This window comes from Schistocerca serialis, chromosome 9 (assembly GCF_023864345.2).
Source record: "Schistocerca serialis cubense isolate TAMUIC-IGC-003099 chromosome 9, iqSchSeri2.2, whole genome shotgun sequence".
Classification (NCBI taxonomy): Eukaryota; Metazoa; Arthropoda; class Insecta; order Orthoptera; family Acrididae; genus Schistocerca; species Schistocerca serialis.
In genome coordinates this window covers 497,552,024-497,569,851 of record NC_064646.1, presented here as the reverse complement: position 1 = coordinate 497,569,851, position 17,828 = coordinate 497,552,024, and the positions used below count along the sequence as shown (strand labels likewise).

The window sequence follows — 17,828 nt, the reverse complement described above, 5'->3', positions numbered from 1 at the left end:
GATGTAGATGTAGATGTAGATGAACATGTTGAGGCTGAACCTCAGGTAATGTCTGCCTTGACACATGCTCAGATGTGATTCTTATGATATCCAAAGATCCCATCATGTGGAAAGCCAGCCTTGTCAGGAACAAGGTACATGCTAAGAAGTGCAGAGAAGCAGCACAGTGCTCTAACATCTGTTGACAGGAAGTGATTCTTGGCTGAAAGTATACCTCATTTAATCCTTGCAGTTGTTAGAGGCGATACATCTACAAAAGATTTTCATACAAAATGTTTGTGATCATCATGCGATTAATGCCTTCCTTTCTCACAAGTCTCCTTGTACTACTTGGAGATTCATCAACACTACAATGAACCTATTCTTCAATCTCAGGTATTCATACATTGTGTGATCTGCTAGTCTCCCACCATATGCAACTCTCTCTTCAAATGAGCCTGCGTCTTGCAAGTGGTGGTGCATTTGTACAAAGGTTCCTGCATGATGTAACTGCCTCCCAGGGTAACTTTCAGCATAAAGTTGGCATACTGTGTCTGCATTGCTGTCTGCTAGACCATATATGTAGTGCATAACTATCATTTCAAACACTGAATACATCATTGTAATGGAGCTTACTTTAAAACAGAACAAACAACAATCAGACAAAACATAACAAATGCCATGACCAACTGTAAACAAGAAAGTGAGTAAAAATTCAAGTATGAGGTAAACTAGACAACCAGAGGTCACTACAGGGAATTCCTAATGTACCTCTCCAAAGCACGATTTTCAGACCCCATTCATATGAATTTTTTGTAATGTTTTGGTGTCAAGAATAAATGCCTAAAGTTTCTGAGATGTGTTTCTGTACATCCTGTATGTATCTATTGGCAGCACAAAACGTATTGTCTCCTGGAAGTGTGAACTGCTAGCAGTCCTGTTCCACAATTTATTAGTTTTCTCGATGGAATTTTCCTTTTGCATAATAATCCTATTGTAACAAATTACACAATTTTATAGGAGAGGTAAGAATAAATGTGTTTTTCCCTTAGGGATGGCGTGTGTGTTACTACGGTGCTGGAATAGTTGGCATCATCATTGCAATACTGACTGGTCTGACACTGCGGGAACCTGAAAGGCAGGCAATTGGTGAAGAGAATACAGTAGCTGTTAATGCTGATGGTGAGCGGGCAAAGAAGAAGGGTGCGTGGCGTGTAATGCTGGAGCCACGGGTCATTCTGCTCTGCCTTGCTGCGTCCATCAGGCACACAGGTATGTACTGCCATCAGCTTTTCAGGATACCACTGTTCATGTCAGTGTTTTAAGTTACAGACCATGAGCTGCCATATTTTCTGCAACACTGAGGAAGGCTCATAGTAGAGGGCAAGCTTGAGGTTTTAGTGGAGACTTGCCCTCCATTCTGAATGATAACACAAGGAATGTAAAATGGCAACTGAATTTTTGCAACTCCTCCCATCTCTTCTCAAATGAGGGAGGAAGGAGAAGCTAGCATAATTTGCAGGATGGCTCTAACAGCCATGTTGTAGAATTATATCAGTAGCTCTTTATATGTTTTTTGAACATTTGTGTGCATATCCTTTTTCAGTACAGGGTTACTCATAAGTACCACTGGACTTTCAGAAGATGATAGTGCAAAAACTATAATGCACACAATACAGCAAAATATCACAGAATAATGTATAAAAGTTGTTAAGGCTTATTACAGGTGTGCAATAATGGCACCTTTTGTGATTTGGTAAATGTCAATACGATAGTCAGACTCTCGCCGTATGCATCCCGAGCCACCGTCAATATTGGAGACTGCATTAACTATCCTCTCTTGCAACTCTTCCAAATTAAGAATGTGTCAGACAGTTGACTGCAGTATCTCTAGTTCTCTGCTTGCCCCTCATCAGTTTCTGTGGGCTTCTCAGAAGTAATCCCAGAAGGCACCCCAGCTTCTCTGCTGATAGCACCAACACACCTATTTTCTTAGTACCACACCAGCAGCCACTCTCACAGAATGTGTTGTATCACCTGTGGATTGTTCTGCGCACTGAAACTTTTACTGATACTTGGTGTGAAATCATCACTGAACTGTCACAATTGACTCACATTCAGTTAACTTGAGGACACAAAATACACTCACATTGCATTAGACACCACATTTCAAAATGCTGACATTATGGGAACCTGACAGATAGGTTGTCAGTGAAGGGAGCACAGCAGCTGTGAATGCTGACAGTGAGAGGGCAAAAAGGCGAACTGTGTGGAGGCTGATGCTGGAGCCACGGGTCATTCTGCTTTTTCCGGCCACATCAGTCAGGCACACATCTTTGTGGCACACTCTTCAACGACCCTATGAAACATATTATGAAGTGAAACTTTGAGAGGTGGTCAGTGCACTTTTTTTATGTCCAGTAGTTTCAGTACAGTCATCTTTTGAAATCCTAGAGGTAGTTATGAATAAAATTATGAATGCCCCTGTATTTTATTACTAATGTGTTATTTCGATTAGTTAATTTTTATGTAACTTATATCCCATTTCATAACTTTTCACATACATAGAGTATTGTCAGTGTTGAAAGTACCAAGTCAGTAAGTCACAGTAAAATATTGGCACCATGCAGACATCAAACCCAAGTTTTTATTTGTAGTCTGTCACACAAATTAGAAATATTGAAATAACTTGAATCTATATCAGATGAAATTTATTTCTTGTTGTTCCAAAGAAATAATAATGGTTTGAGTAAGCCAGGAAAAGATATTAAAGGACAAAACACTGATAGTGTATGATGATGACGGTCAGTTTGTGGGGTGCTCAACTGTGAGGTCATCAGCGCCTGTACAAAGTTCCAATCTTCCAGCAATCCAATCTGTCCACTTGCACAAATGATTATGATGATGAAATGATGAGGACAACACAAACACCCAGTCCCTGGGCAGAGAAAACCCCCAACCCAGCTCGGAGTCAAACCTGGGACCCCATGATCCAGAGGCATCAATGCTGGCCACTAGACCACGAGTTACCGAAGACTGATGGTGTAGATACATGTTTGAAATTACAAGAAGCAAGCAAAAAGTTTCTGTCTGAGGGTGTTGCTGCAGCATATATGCATGCAATGTAGCATGACTCTGATGTGGGTATATAAGCAGCAGCATGTAGGAAAGAGATCAGTGCGCCATTTCCGTCTTTCCAATGTGCGTGCAGTAAATATGGAAATATGAACTATGACAATGTAATAACAAATGTGTCCAACAGATGTTAATCTTTTCCTGTCTACCAAAGCACAAACTCCAGTAAATATCCATTGTGAAATGAAGAATCTGTATGGGGCAGTGTGCTGGTGTGCTGACTTACAAGAAATATTGGGGAGGCCCATACGGGGGTCTTGCCCTGGCAAATTTTCTAAATTTTAGATGAGAAATAGTGAGTTTTAAAGTTTTTTAAGCATTTTAGAGTCACATGATCAACATTAGAACCCCAAAAACTGGACTCTCAATAACTCGACACTCCGGGAACCTCGACAAGCTTGACACATTTTTTGGCTTTGAAGAAAGGAACAAAACATAAATACACATGGTATTTTCGTAAAAAGCTAATTTAATTTACAGTAATAATCATGCTTATAGACTATTACAGAGCAGTGAATATAAAGCTCTGAAGATACTGAAATTATATTTAAGAAAATCCTAAACTATTATTAAAAGCATAAAACATAAAATATTGCTGTCACACAGTAATAGCCCTTTGATTAATAAGTGAAATAGCTAATTTAAGCTTACTTTGAATAAGGCTCAGGGTTCATTAAATAAAAATAACATCTCAAAGTTAATTCTTTGATATAGCTAATAAAGTTAATACAGTATGCCTAATACTTTCAGTCAAAAAGTACATAAATAGCGGGTTTTAATCGGGTCTTACACCCTAAAAATATTTAAGTATTTGAAAATAACTAATACAGTACTATAGTAAGCTAATAATAGAGTAATAAACCAGTACTAATATTTCAAAGCTGAAAATTTAACATTATGTATGTATTTAATTCTCTATTTTATAAAGATTTTTGGCCGATGACCATTGCAGTCTGATCCCTTTAATCCCACAAACCTAACCTATAAAGATTTTTAATATTGCTCTACTGCCATTATTAGGGCTAGAGTGTCTTTAGAAAGTTGCAAATGTAGACTGTCTGACTGGATTACTAAACATGAAGTCGTTGATGACAGGTCAGATATCCAATTTGTCCCAAACATCTCGATGGGCACGAAGAACCAGCAAGCTGTTCAATCACTTCTGTCCCATTATTGATCGGAGATATGACTTCAGATGCCTGAGAGCACTGAATGACTGTTCTGCTGTTGCTGTCATGATTGGAACTACTTGGAGAAGCTTCATTCACTTCACTACTTCACATAACACATCTCCAACTGCAGGCTCTTGTGTAATGTACTTTCTTACATCATGCATGTTTTTTAAGACCAATTGTTGTTTTTTATTAGTGGCTAACATATTCAAGTGTAAGTGCAGTCTCTCAATGTCTAGGTCATTTTTGAAAACCTCAGTTGATTTTTCCAAATTTGTTTGACCTCTGTTTACTAAAAGCACAGCATTCTTGTTCAACTGCAATGACATGTGTGAGTCCAGTTGAAGCAAACCACTCAGTAATGCAAGATTGCACCATTTCACAAACGTCAATGTGAATAGTTTTGTAGTATTCCTTTGGGGTTTTAAAAGTGTGTGGTGAGCTCCTTTGTTGTTTTCATACTTCTTTTGTGTACTTCGATTCCAAGGAAGACGCAAAAAGAAATAAGTCTTGAATTGTAACATTGACTCAAGGTAGCTTGCTCATTTGTAACATGCCTCTATTTTGTCCTCTGCAGAAAATGTTTCAAAAAACTCTACAAGTTCTTCAAAGTTTTTCAATGTTGTCAAGATACTAGAAGCTCGCATAGTCCATCAAGTTGGGCAAAGGGGTCGTGGACCAGTTTGGTCGTTGTCTCTCTCACAGTGTACGCTTCTGAATAGTCCCATCCTTTTGTTGGATTCCCTTACAGTGTTTATTAAGTTCTTGGCTAAAGCCATAATATCCCTCATAGATGTAAGATGGTGGAGACTGTCTAAAACTGCCAAGTCTAAACTGTGAACAGTGCAGTGCTTTTAGTTGTATATCCAAAATTAACTTTTTTTGGTCCTTTGAACTTACCTCTCATTTTCAAGGCACTATCATAGCACTGTCCTCTTAAGTTATCCATTGACAAATCAGGATGAGCAAAAACGTCTTTTAAAATACTAAACAGAGTTTGTGATTCAGTGTTGGGGGTCTCGTATAAGCCAATAAAGTCTTTGTTGATGATTAAGGAATCATCGACAGTACAAATGCAAAATGACATTTGTTTGTGAATCGAAGAATCACTTGTTTCATCAACCATAATAGGAAAATGTTCAGTCTTCTTGACTGAAGCCAATACCTTTCTCAACGCTGACTTTCCTAGTAGAACCAATCTTTAAACTCAGGTATGTCTTTCTTTCAGAGTTCGAACAATTGAAAAAAATTTGAGTTTACATCTTCACATCCTCTAGTTGCTAGTCATTGTCAGAATAGAAATTTCATGGTAATAAAAATTGTCTCAAGAGCTAAACGGCCTTTCTTCATATCACTATCTAACTGTTCATTCAATTGGGGGACCACACTTCAGTTAGTGATAGAATTTAGTTTCAGAACACCTTCTTTATCTGTAAACGTATTTTTATGAAGACAGAATTTTTCCAAAGCCTTTTTCCAGTTAGAAAACCCTACAAAAGTAAATGCATCGTCTTTTCTTGAAGAAAATTGTAATAGATTTTTAGCATCTGCCTCTTGGCAGGTTTTGCAAAAAACTTTTTTCGTAGAGGCTTCATATTCTAGTCATGTATATTTGATCAACCAAAACTGAAATGATCTTTCCTTACCGGATTGTCCAGGTTTCGCTTGTGAATGGTTCTTGCCTGAAGATGACGAAGCAATTGACAACACAATAATTGTTGGAGGTTGACTTGCAGTATCACCTTCCAAACGTGCCTTTTTGATAACAAATTTATCCATTGCAAACTTAATTCACAATACACTAAGAGACTAAAGTAAATGAATAAAATATAGTCATATAAAATAGTCCACTGGACACTGAAGTCGAAACACTAAACAGGGCTGCAGCATGCACTGAATGAAACTATCCACACTGAATGACTGCGGCAGCAGGGTGGGCTTTATATAGCCGCGGCATCATACTGTCTCAAAGCGTCAAGGCGACATGAGGCAGCGGGTTCCAGGCACTTCTGCTCCAGTCCTTTTGATGATGCCATGGGCACAGCACTGGCCTGTCAGTGCCAGGACAAATTCTAAGTGTGCCCACAGCACCGTAACACTGTCATGATTCACACCACTCGTTTTCAGTTAACCTGCTTACTGCTGTAATAATTATTTGTTTTAACTTGTTACTGAATGTATTTTAAAAGGTACCTATCATCAAACAAGGAAAATAAAAAATTCCAACATTATTTTGTGATTTTATGAAGCATAATATAATAATAATTTTCTTTAATTATTGGGAGGGGGGGGGGGGGGGGGCTCTGCCCGCCCAAAACGAATTTTTGAGGGGTCTCTGCCCCTCCAGGCCCTATGGAGTCAGCGCCTGTGACAGTGTGTCTTTCACAAACCATTATTGTGAAATTCTACTGCTTCACAATAACGCCTGTCCCCACATCACAAATGTCATAACACAAAAGTTACACCAACTCAAGTGGATAACACTTGAGCTGCCACCTTATAATCCTGATCCCTCCCCATGTGATTATCACACCTTCAGTCCCATAAAAAGGGCCCCAAACGGTCAATGATTGCCATCAGTTGTGGATGTGCAGCACACAGTTCCAGACTTCTTCACGTGACAGGACACAAGAGTGTTACCAAACAGGTATTTTCAACCTAGTGCATCAGGTGGGGTTATTGCCTCAACGCTCAAGGCAGTTTTACCTGATTGACATACTGATTCCACACTGCACAATCTTTGAATGGAAACTTTTTGATCACCCGCTTATCTTCTTGTTTAAATAGATATGAACTGAAAGATTATCGTAATGTTAGTATTACATTCAAATGGCTTTGTATATCACAGCTTCTTATTCTGTTTTGATTTGGATATATTGAGAGTCATGTTACAAAGATATATTCCCTTTTTGCCTTGTGGCATAATTTACAGCCGAAAAGAAGCATTTGATCTATTTATGCATGATAAATGAGACATGAGACTGTAGTACCTTATTAATTGACAAATGTCATGGAGTATATTCAGATCAGTATTTTTTACATGTTCTGTTGTTTGTGGTGTATGATACATTTCAGATACACTAAGCAGTACAATTTGTTGAGTGCAGGTGCAGGAACAATTTTCAAAACGTCTCTAGTGTCCCAGTTAAAAGTTCAGGAAGGAGATCAGTGTGCATGTTCAAAATTTTTCAACATGTTGACCACATCTAAGACAGAGATTTTAAAAAAAAGCATATATACTGAAAATAAGATGAGTCCAATTCTTAGCTATTTCATTTATGTGGACAGTTACACCATCACTAAAAATGAGATATGCAGCAATTCTTTTTTTATTTGTGGTTTCCAGAATTCTCAAAGCACAATATATATGTTTGATATATGAAGTGTGGCTATAAAATAACAGGACTATTGGCGTAAAACATTTTATTTCAAGAACATACATATTTAGTTATTGTCACCTTCAGTATACTGTCCCTCTATCCCTACAATGCTACATGCAAATTGATGGAAACAGTGCCAGAAGTCCTCCTCTGTGAGCTGCTTGGTGATGCATGCCCCTTTTTCTTCCACTGCTTCAATGGACTGAAATCTTTTTCCTTTTAACCCTTTGGTGGGTGCACCTTTCATACTTCCATGAGTGGGCTCACTGCGGCTTTTGCACCGCAATTAGTTTTACATTTTTAACCTAAGGAAAAATAATCATCCCATCAGTAATAAATAGGTAAAATGCATCAATTTCTTTTTCCACGATTTCAGCACTTGCTTTTGGACCTGGCAAAACTTTTAGGATGTTCTTGGCCTTGATTTTAGGAGAAGAAGGAAGTGGTTCACTTATCCAAATAGTTTCTTTGGCTTTTCCTACATAAAATCGATAATCCTCTGTTTGTCGTCTCCCCTCTTCAACCAGGTGGTCATCTGTTTCCTCTGTTGCTTGTTCGGAGTCACTGCTGTGATTTTCTTCTTCGATAACTTCCTCTTCCGACTCAGATTCACATGAATCTGGCAATTCTTGTACTACTTATTATGACAATTCTTGCAGTACTTTCTCCTAGTCTTCAGGACGTACAGTTAGACGGTGCCTGTCAAATGCCTTCTTTTTCTCCATTTCTACGCTTCTATGAGACCTAATGAAACACATGTTTTTGTAAGAGTAATATATTGTAGCAAATCAATATCCAAGACTGTAAAAAGTAATGAAAATTGCATATGGGAACTTTGATTTGATTCGAATATTCATTATATACTAATATAAAAGAAAGATTGCCTTGAGACAAAAGAAAAACACAAGTATAAAAAATAATTACATCACAAGGCATGTAGCAGCAAACACACCACGAATGCAACACTCACGTTTCAAACAACAATAATGACCAAACTGCTGAAAGCATGAATAGTGCAAATGTTGTAAGAGGTGACATCCGTTGAGAACAACAAATATGTATTTGGACGTGGACGCAACTGTAACACTATCTGTGATACTAACAGAAAACTAAATCTTGCAGCTATTTGCCGCAAGTGTGCCCACTGAAGGGTTAATGAAGATTTGTTCTTGAAGAATAGATAATAGTCACTAGCTGCTAGGTCAAGCAAATGAGGTAGGTGGTCTAACACTGGTATGTTGTACGTTGCTAAAAATCTATTCACAGACAATGTGGCATCAGCCAGTGTGTTGTTTTCATGCAGAATCTGTCACTTCTTATTTTACAATTTTGTTTTTTTCCATATTTTCTCAATGGAGTTGTGCAAGAACTTCAAGACGGTAATGTCGATTAATAGTATGAGCTTCAGGAATGCAGAGGAGATACACAATTCTATGAATATAAAAAAAAATCATTATTGCTTTGAATCTTGATTTGCTCATACAAGCTTTTCTTGTTTTGGTGAAGTTTAGCCCTACCAATGCATGAAATGGCACTTAGTTTCTGGATCATAAGTGGGAGAAAGAAAAAAAAAAGAAGGAAAAAAAGAAAGATTTGTCTTGTGTAATCACTCTTTCCAATAAATTGGATTTATTTTCAGTGGCATTCAAAGAGTCAGTACAGACATTTTTGTGAGCTTCTTTTTGTTTGATCATGAGAATTTTTGGCACCAGTTTTGCAAGCACTTTTCTCATTTTCAATTTGTTATGTAAAATATGCTTATGCATTCTTTGTCAATTCCGACAGTTTCAGCAATTGATTGAATACTCAGTTAATGGTCAAATTGAATCAGATTACCAACTTTTTCAATATTTTCATCCATTTTTTTATGTTGAAGGGCATCCCAGGCATGTGTCATCTTCATCACCTTCTCAGCATCTTGGAACACTTGAACCACTCAGAAACCTATGTAGGTGGTAAACAGTCTTCACCATACACTTATTTTAGTAAAAAATGGGTTTCATTTTCAGATTTTCCAAGTTTAATGTGAAACTTCATGACAGTTTGTTCTCTTTTATTGCACTTATCATTTTCCCAACAAAACAAAAAACAGCTCTTACACAAACGAAGGCCACTGCCACACTGATGTGTCTACAGACATTAGAGATGCCACATTCAACTGAGAAAGCTTCACACTTCATACTTCACAGCTGTGAGTCATTCATCTTTGGTGCATGCATGACAGAATCAGTCCTGTTATTTTATAGCCACACCTTGTAGTCTTCCCACTTAAATTCCTGTAAAATTTTAATTATGTACAGTTTCATTTTTGGCTTCATTTTGTGAACCCACCAAATCATTGTTTGTGGCAATTGCAGCTCTTTACTGGCTTCATATGCCAATTTCTTTAGACTACATTGAAGCAAAAGGCAAATTCTTTAGATGTTTTATGCTGATACCTGTGACTGACTGGTACTTCATCTTTTTGCACAAACATTCTATTTCTTTAAATTGCTGATGCCATCTGCAAGTGATGCTGGTATTTGAAGGTGCTTGACTCCATTACCGAAAAAAATCTCAGCACTTTCATGACAGAACAACAATTTTTACATTCTAGCACTTATAGAATTTTTCACTTGTGCCTTACTGTACATGCGCTGGATTCCAGTTTGTCAAACTTGCACAAGAGTGAAAATTTTCTACTTCCTTTTACATTCTCTGTTATCAGTGTATCACTATGTATTAAACAGTTATAGTTACCTGTAATCAATATATTCATTTTGAATTGCCCTGTACACTGAAAAATTACCATTACTGCTAATGTATTCACACTGAGAAGTATGGGACTTGCGTCTAATTTACTCCATATATGATTTTATTTGTGTTAGAAGAAAAACAGCTAGGAATTATCTAATACTTAAAACAAATTATTTATGTAACTTTACACTGCCCACTATCAGTTGCCTATATACTGATGAAGTCAAAATTTATGTAATTTAGACATTATAATTTCACAGAAATCCCTTAGTATAAAAATTCTCTTCAGTTGTAGAAGGAGTGGATAATTAGGTATCCTGTTAAATTGCTTTTGAATATCTCAGGGTTTTCAGTGTCCTGTTTGATGTTATGGAGAGAGAGGGGGGGGGGGGGGAGGGAGGGAGGGAGAGAGGGAGAGGGAAAGAGAGAGAGAGAGAGAGAGAGATAGAGAGAGAGAGAGAGAGAGAGAGAGAACTTGTTTCACATGATGTAATTAAATGAAATTTCTTGTTTCAGGTGGCATGTGCTTTGCCTACAACTGTGATCTGTACTATGAAACATATTTTCCGGATTATGACCTTGGGTGGTGGCTGTTTGCGGTCACCATTGTCATAGGCAGTATTGGTGTTGTTGCTGGAGGCGTTGTTTCTGACAAATTTGTAGCCAAAATGGGCATCAGGTCCCGTGTTGCTGTTTTGTCTATCAGCCAGGTAAATACCTTGTGTAAAACATTCAGGATACTGGTACATTGGATTTGAAATGTTAGCAGATAGTGAATGTCAACAAGAACCATTTAAATATTGACTAGGTGCTTATACATGCATTCACACAAAGAACCAAGCACTGAGGAAAAAAATTATAACAGCAACAAATCGTCAGTGTGTTTACAGCAATTAGTAAATAATGTTTTGTGTGAGATATCTCAATCAGAGGAATAGAAGTTGTCTAACTACAATTATCTCTGTGGGAGTACTGCTGTTACACTACCCATAGCAGGCAAAGAAAACTGTGCAGATACCTTGTATTACTGTCTGGGCACTTCAAACTGAAAGGGTTATTGATGAATAGGAAGTATGTATTTCTATTGCATGTGGTGGCTTTCCTCCTCACACAGCAGTTTCAAAACTCAGATGGGCCCAAATCCATCCAACACAAATCTGATTGAAGAACCAGTTATGTTAATGTCATATTCCTTATTTGAGTGCTTGGTTTGATAAATTCCTCACATTTGTTTTTAATTCTCTGTTTAGTACTAAGTCTCCTCCTCGACCCAAGGTTTGGAGATACAAATAATATACCAAATGTAAGCATTCATTCTGAGGCGTGGTTACATTAAAACACATTCATAATGAAAAGTGCAGTCAGACTCAGTCAGCCGACGTCAGTGGCGCACTACTTCTCCATTACTGATGGTGTCCAGAGCAGCCCCCACCGGTATCCACTGCAGTGGCATGTGGAGACTGCTGCACATGGGATTCGATCCACTGCCCTCCGGCAGCAGTCAGATGGTGGTTCGCCCCAAAGCACCGAGTCCCATAGGGCCATAGGGAACTCAGTACTGGCAGCAGCGGGTACCGACGGAAAGTCGGCAGTGCAGCGGAACCGGGCCTTGCAGTGGACTCAGAGCAGGCGGCGACAGGCACACCCCGGCCTCGATGACACCCAGTCGTCTCACTTCCCGGTGTGGCCCTGGCATCATGGTGGTGCTGCTGAACCTCAGTGAAGGAAGTGTCTCTGCTACAAAATTCTGACATTTATATTGCTTTGAGGCACATTTGTTTCACTAAAACTCGGCACCTAGTCACATCACCCATAACAAGGGACTTGCCGCAGTGCAGTGACATCAACATACGTGCTACAGTTATTACTGCTGGGCAGTGCAGTTTCCTGCTGAGTGCAGCGACTGTGGTTACCAGCCTGGAGTTGCAAATGTGATACTTCACATGACTTTCTCGCCGATTATGCTAAAAGATTGGATACTGACACTACAATGTGTTACAGACATGAATGGCTTAAATTATGTATGTTAGAGCTGACAGCTAATAAATGCATTGCTGTTGAACAAGAACATAACTAAACATTATTTTTATAATCAGAATTTTAATGAAAACAAAATGAAAACAATTATTATTTTCTAGTAACAAATGATTTTCTTCATTTTTACACCTTTACAGCTTACAACCTAACTGTCATAGATGCAAAATTTAATAAGGGTGATATTGGTTGCAGCTCATTTCAACACCAGGTGCATATGGCAGTGTTTACTTTACCCCAACTTGGGCACTTATAACTCTTGGACTTTCATATTTCTTTGGTAAGTTAGACCAAAATCACCAGTTTTAACTACCTTTAGAATAGAGAAAAGTATATTATCTAAAATATTTCTCATTTGTATCTGTTTATTTCTTATGCATTCACAATGTGCAGTTTCTAATATGAGGTTGGTTCAGAGCTATTACCCAAAATAGTTAATTACAAACACAAAACTTTCATAGACAAAGACACTCGTTTTACAACCTGATGGAAATGTGTAATGGTGATAACTGTGAACTTGGAATAATGGAAAACTATGGGGTATGGGGAGATGGCAGGAACATTGGGAAAACATACAGGTGGATAACACATTAGTGTAAAAGGGGAGGTGCCTGCTACCTACACAGTAAGCGAGCTGACAGGAGCAACACTCGTTGAAAACTGTGCAGAGTGAAGCAAAAACATGGCAGAGGGTATCACTTGTAACTGATAATAATAATTTTTCATGGTTCATGAGAGATTTCATGTTAATGTAATGGAAGAAGTGTATTATACATAGTGTATTTGTCTGCACTGAAATAACATGATTCTTTTTGTTCACAGCTGAGATGTGGTTCGGAATTGTATTTGCCATACTGGTAGAGATAGTTCCATTGTCTGTGCGGTCTACAACAGTGGGAGTATTTCTCTTTGTCATGAACAATATTGGAGGAAATCTGCCAATACTCGTGGAACCAGTTACCAAAGCCATTGGTTTCAGAGAGTCTCTGTACATTTTCTATGCTGGAGCATACCTTTTAAGTGAGTATATACTTCCTTCAAGAAAAAAAATATTATTTCTCATTTTGATTTGTGGACTTGTAAACACATTATTTCATTGCTTTAGACCACTGTAAGAGCATTTGTAAATTTAGGGAAAGCTTTGGACTTTGTTGGCTGACAAACACTCTTTGAAATTATGAAGATAGCATGCGTAGAATACAAGGAGTGAAAGTTAATTTACAAGTTGTAAAGAAACCAGACTGCAGTTATAAGAGTAGAGGGATGTGAGAGGGAAGCTCTAGTTGAGAATGGAGTGAGACAGGGTTGTAGCCTCTATGTCGTGTTATTCAGTTTGCACATTGAGCAAGCAGTAAAGGAAACTGAAGAGAAATTTGTGAAGGAATTAAAGTTCAGAGAGAAAAATTAAGCTTTGTTTACAAATGACAATGTAATTCTGTCAGAGAAGGCAGACTTGGATCACTTGAACAGAACAAATAGTATCCTAAAGAACAGATAGTATCCTAAAGAGAGATTATAAGATGATTATCAAGAAAAGTAAAACAGAGATAATGGAATGTAGTCTGATCAAATCAAGTGATGTTGACAGAATTGGGTTAGGGAATGAGACAATAAAAGTAGTCAGTAGGTTTTGTTATTTGGCAGCAAAACAACTGATAATGGCCAAAGTAGAGGGGAAATAAAATGCAGAATGGCAATTGCAACAAAAGCATTTTTGAAGACGAGAAATTTGTTTACACCAGATACAAATTTAAGTGTTAGCAAGTCTCTTCTGAAGGTACCTGCATGCAGTGTAGCATTGTACAGAAGTGAAACATGAATGACAGTCATTTCGGACAATAGGAGAACAGGTTTTGAAATGTGATACAGGAAAATGAGGAGGTACAGGTACGGAATAGAACTATGAGAAAAAAAGAAATTTAGGGCACAAGTGTGTGTGTGGGGGGTGGGGGGGGGGCATGGGAGGGGGGGTGGGGGCAGAATTATAGAGAGAAAGCAAGGGGTGAATACAAAAAGCATTTTCAAATGGGAAATGGGTGTAGGTTGCAGTAGTTATGCAGAGATGAAGAGGCTTGCACGGGATAGACTAGTGTGAAGAGCTGCATCAGACCAGTCTTCGGACTGAGAAACTACAACAACAAGAGAAACATACTCAAATTAGGAACAACTGTTATTAGTTTATAAGCAAATTACCAAAGAGTGGAGTGATATAAATAGGAGTATGGCTGCACTGTGACTTTGTATAATATGGAGAGAGAGAGAGAGAGAGAGAGAGAGAGAGAGAGAGAGAGAGAGAGAGAGTACATAGGATTTTATCATTTTTAAAGAGATCAGTCATTTCAGTTTAATTGATTCAACAGTAAGTTCATGGTGAAACTATATATATTGTATAAAATAACTTAAACCTTTTTGTCATGTTTCACAGAATTTTTTTTTGGGTGTGGGTTTATACCCGAGTAAACAACTGATTTGGTTATTTGTTGGAAAATAGGCTTACGTCTGAAAACCTAGGTCATATGAAAAGTAATTTTTGTGAAACAAGGCAAAATAATATTTCATACAGTTTACCAGGTATCCCATTAGATTAACTGTGGCACTTTTATCACCACTGTTAACAGTGTGTCACGCACTTTTTCAGTTTCTCCAAAAAGGTGACTTTGAATCTTCTAGTCAGTAAATCTGAATCACAAAATAAATACTGATATATTCTGTTACATAACACCAATGTGTTCTCAGGTTCATTGATGTTCTTCTTCACAATGTTCCTGATGGGAGGCCCACCACCTGAGAAGGAACCAGCAGATATGGGCCACGAGAATGCCGGGTTCACAATGGAGAAGATGGCAAATGGGAGCAGTGCCTCAAGTGGCAATGGTGTTGCCAGGCCATCCGCCCCTCACGATACCAGTAGGCTGTGAAGAGTAGTGCCACAACTGAGGAGAACACAGTAATGCTGATGTCTTTCACAAGTGTGCCAGTTCTGAAGGAATTGGTACACCAGTATCAGTGTGGCGCTTGTCAGGGGCAACTGTATTCGAGTTTTGTGCCCTCAAAAGTTGAGTGGCTGGCAATGGCACTTTTTTTGCCCCCATAGAAACAAACAATAAATTAAATGGTTCACTTTATGTGTGCAGTTACAGAATTTGCAATTGCTGCATCTCCACAACAGGAGGAAAACAAAAATTGCTGTTGCCTACAGGAATATTTTATTGCAGAAGAGTAGTAACCGAAACTTTCTGCTTAGACAAGAGGTCCACAAAAATATTTCACTGAAATGATGTATGGCATTGTAAATATTTTCATATGTTCAGACATGAAGTCACAGGGTCAGTAGTTTATTAGTTGTACCATATGACATCATCACTATCATCATCATCATCATCATCAAGTTCCTTACAACAAAGTGTGGTATATGAAAGTCCTTGGTGAAATATAAATAATGGAAGGAGTAAAGGCAACAACCCACCACATATTTGAGGCGTTGAGTGGTTGGCAGGCATGTGAAAAAGACTGTATTGTCACCAAGGTTTGAGATACTCTCCTCTTTCGTAGTTAAATAGTACAAATAGACATACATAGACACATAAATCTGAGCCCAGTTGAGCTGCAATGCCAGCACAATATAGCTGACAAGGTCAATATAGCCATAAAAGTTCATATCTATTGAAACTAGTGATCTGCCTCAGCTTTGAATGGATATACCTGTAAGTATCTACAGCTAGACAACTTAAATTGTATACACGAATCTTCCTTGTGAATCAGTTTATCTATTAGTGAAAAAAAACTGTATCAAAATCTCTAAGATCTTGAGATGAGGCTTCACACAGACAGAAAAATGTGGCATGGAGGTTTAATTTATAATATTTAGCGATTCATATATGTACATGTATGTGTGTTTTGTACTTGAGGATGATTTTCAAATACTGGCTGTTGTTTCCAGTCTTGTTTATGTCCCTATCAACCATTTGGTGCCTCAACTGTTCAGTTATTTACAATGAAGTATGTTAGAATTTACACACGAAGCTACAAATTCTGAAACATTGTGGTGTTATGACAAATTATTCACATTGATCTGTTTTTTGGTAACAATAAGTTCACATTATACACTGGCTTGTTACTGGAAGTTTTCCTTCACCTGGAAATTTGCATGTTATGACATGGTGTAGAAACATGTGAAGAGTGTGGTGATAGCTGAAACTATCTTCAAAATATATGTTTAAACAGAAGTGATTAAGTCTATATTTACATTTTCTCAAACAAATTTTCTCTCTGTACTCCTCCTTGGAAGGCTCACTGTTTCATCTTTATCCTAGTCCTTTTGTAACATATACAGGAAGTAATGAATTCAAATATAATTTTTAGAAAGAGCATGCCATATGCAACAGGCATCAAACTTCGGAATAAAACTTGGTTGTGAAGTAGAATACATTACAAGTAAAAAAAAAATTAAGTTTTGTTCTGCCCTATCCTTTTCTAAAGTCAATTTATCAAATTCTTATGTGGAACTTATGTTAAATGATTTCCCAAAGTGATATTACAAACCATTTGAAACTGGAACTTAAACATATTCATGTACTGTTCTGTATTGTTACTGGAATTTGTGTAGCAGATTGGTACAGTGAATGGTCAGATATAATTAATTTTTGTATTATGTAGTACATACAATTATTTAAATAAATAATAAGAATACTATTTAAAGTAATGTTTCTTTAACAAAAATTATGAGCCACAGAAAAAATTTCAGTCCCTCAGAACTACACCCATTGATTGCAGTCATTATGTACAATATCAGGTCTGAGTGACTTGAAACACATCAGGCACTGTACATGTTGTTGTTGAAGCAGGTAAGAGTATCATGACTTGTTAATGCAAAAACTCATCTCAGAAATGAGTTGAGTACAGATAAACAATTTGTAATATCTCCAGAGTCAACATTAAGATGAACCTTTCCAAATTCCATTCAAAACTTAAGAAAATTTCAAAAAGAAAATTGAAATAATTCTGTGGGGATGACTTACTTCTCTTTTTGGATGGGGTGGGGTGAGACAACTGTGTTCCATGGCTAATAATATTTTGTGAAGTACAGGTATCCTATGCAAGCACACAAGCATCCACCCATCCACCATGTTCTGTAGATTGCATCACAAAGGCAAACCTTCAGGGATGTGGAATGAGTCAATGTATACATTAACAAAAGACACGGAAATCATTGAGACTTAATCTGTCCACTGTATTAAGAATCCACTGTGACTATTATGCTTAATGCTATTCACACTTATGTCATCTAAATTTAACCAAGTAAATTAGGAACGAAGCTGCTACTTTGAAACACATTGTTGCCTTCTCAGTTTTGCTGTACAACTATTGTACGTATACTGTATATCTGCTATTA

The 17,828-nt window shown here is 37.6% G+C and overlaps 1 protein-coding gene across 2 annotated transcripts in view; it reads left to right on the top strand.

Annotated features, from left to right (window-relative positions):
* Positions 1–17,134, top strand: part of LOC126418880 (D-xylose transporter) — a 346,281-nt gene extending 329,147 nt beyond the window's left edge. For both annotated transcript variants that reach the window (XM_050085881.1, XM_050085880.1), the window contains exons 6-10: positions 1,032–1,251; positions 10,919–11,112; positions 12,632–12,716; positions 13,259–13,456; positions 15,173–17,134. In XM_050085881.1, the coding sequence (XP_049941838.1) occupies positions 1,032–1,251; positions 10,919–11,112; positions 12,632–12,716; positions 13,259–13,456; positions 15,173–15,354 (879 nt within the window). In that variant the 3' untranslated portion in view covers positions 15,355–17,134. The remainder of the gene's footprint in view (positions 1–1,031; positions 1,252–10,918; positions 11,113–12,631; positions 12,717–13,258; positions 13,457–15,172) is intronic.
* Positions 17,135–17,828: the final 694 nt, after the last annotated feature.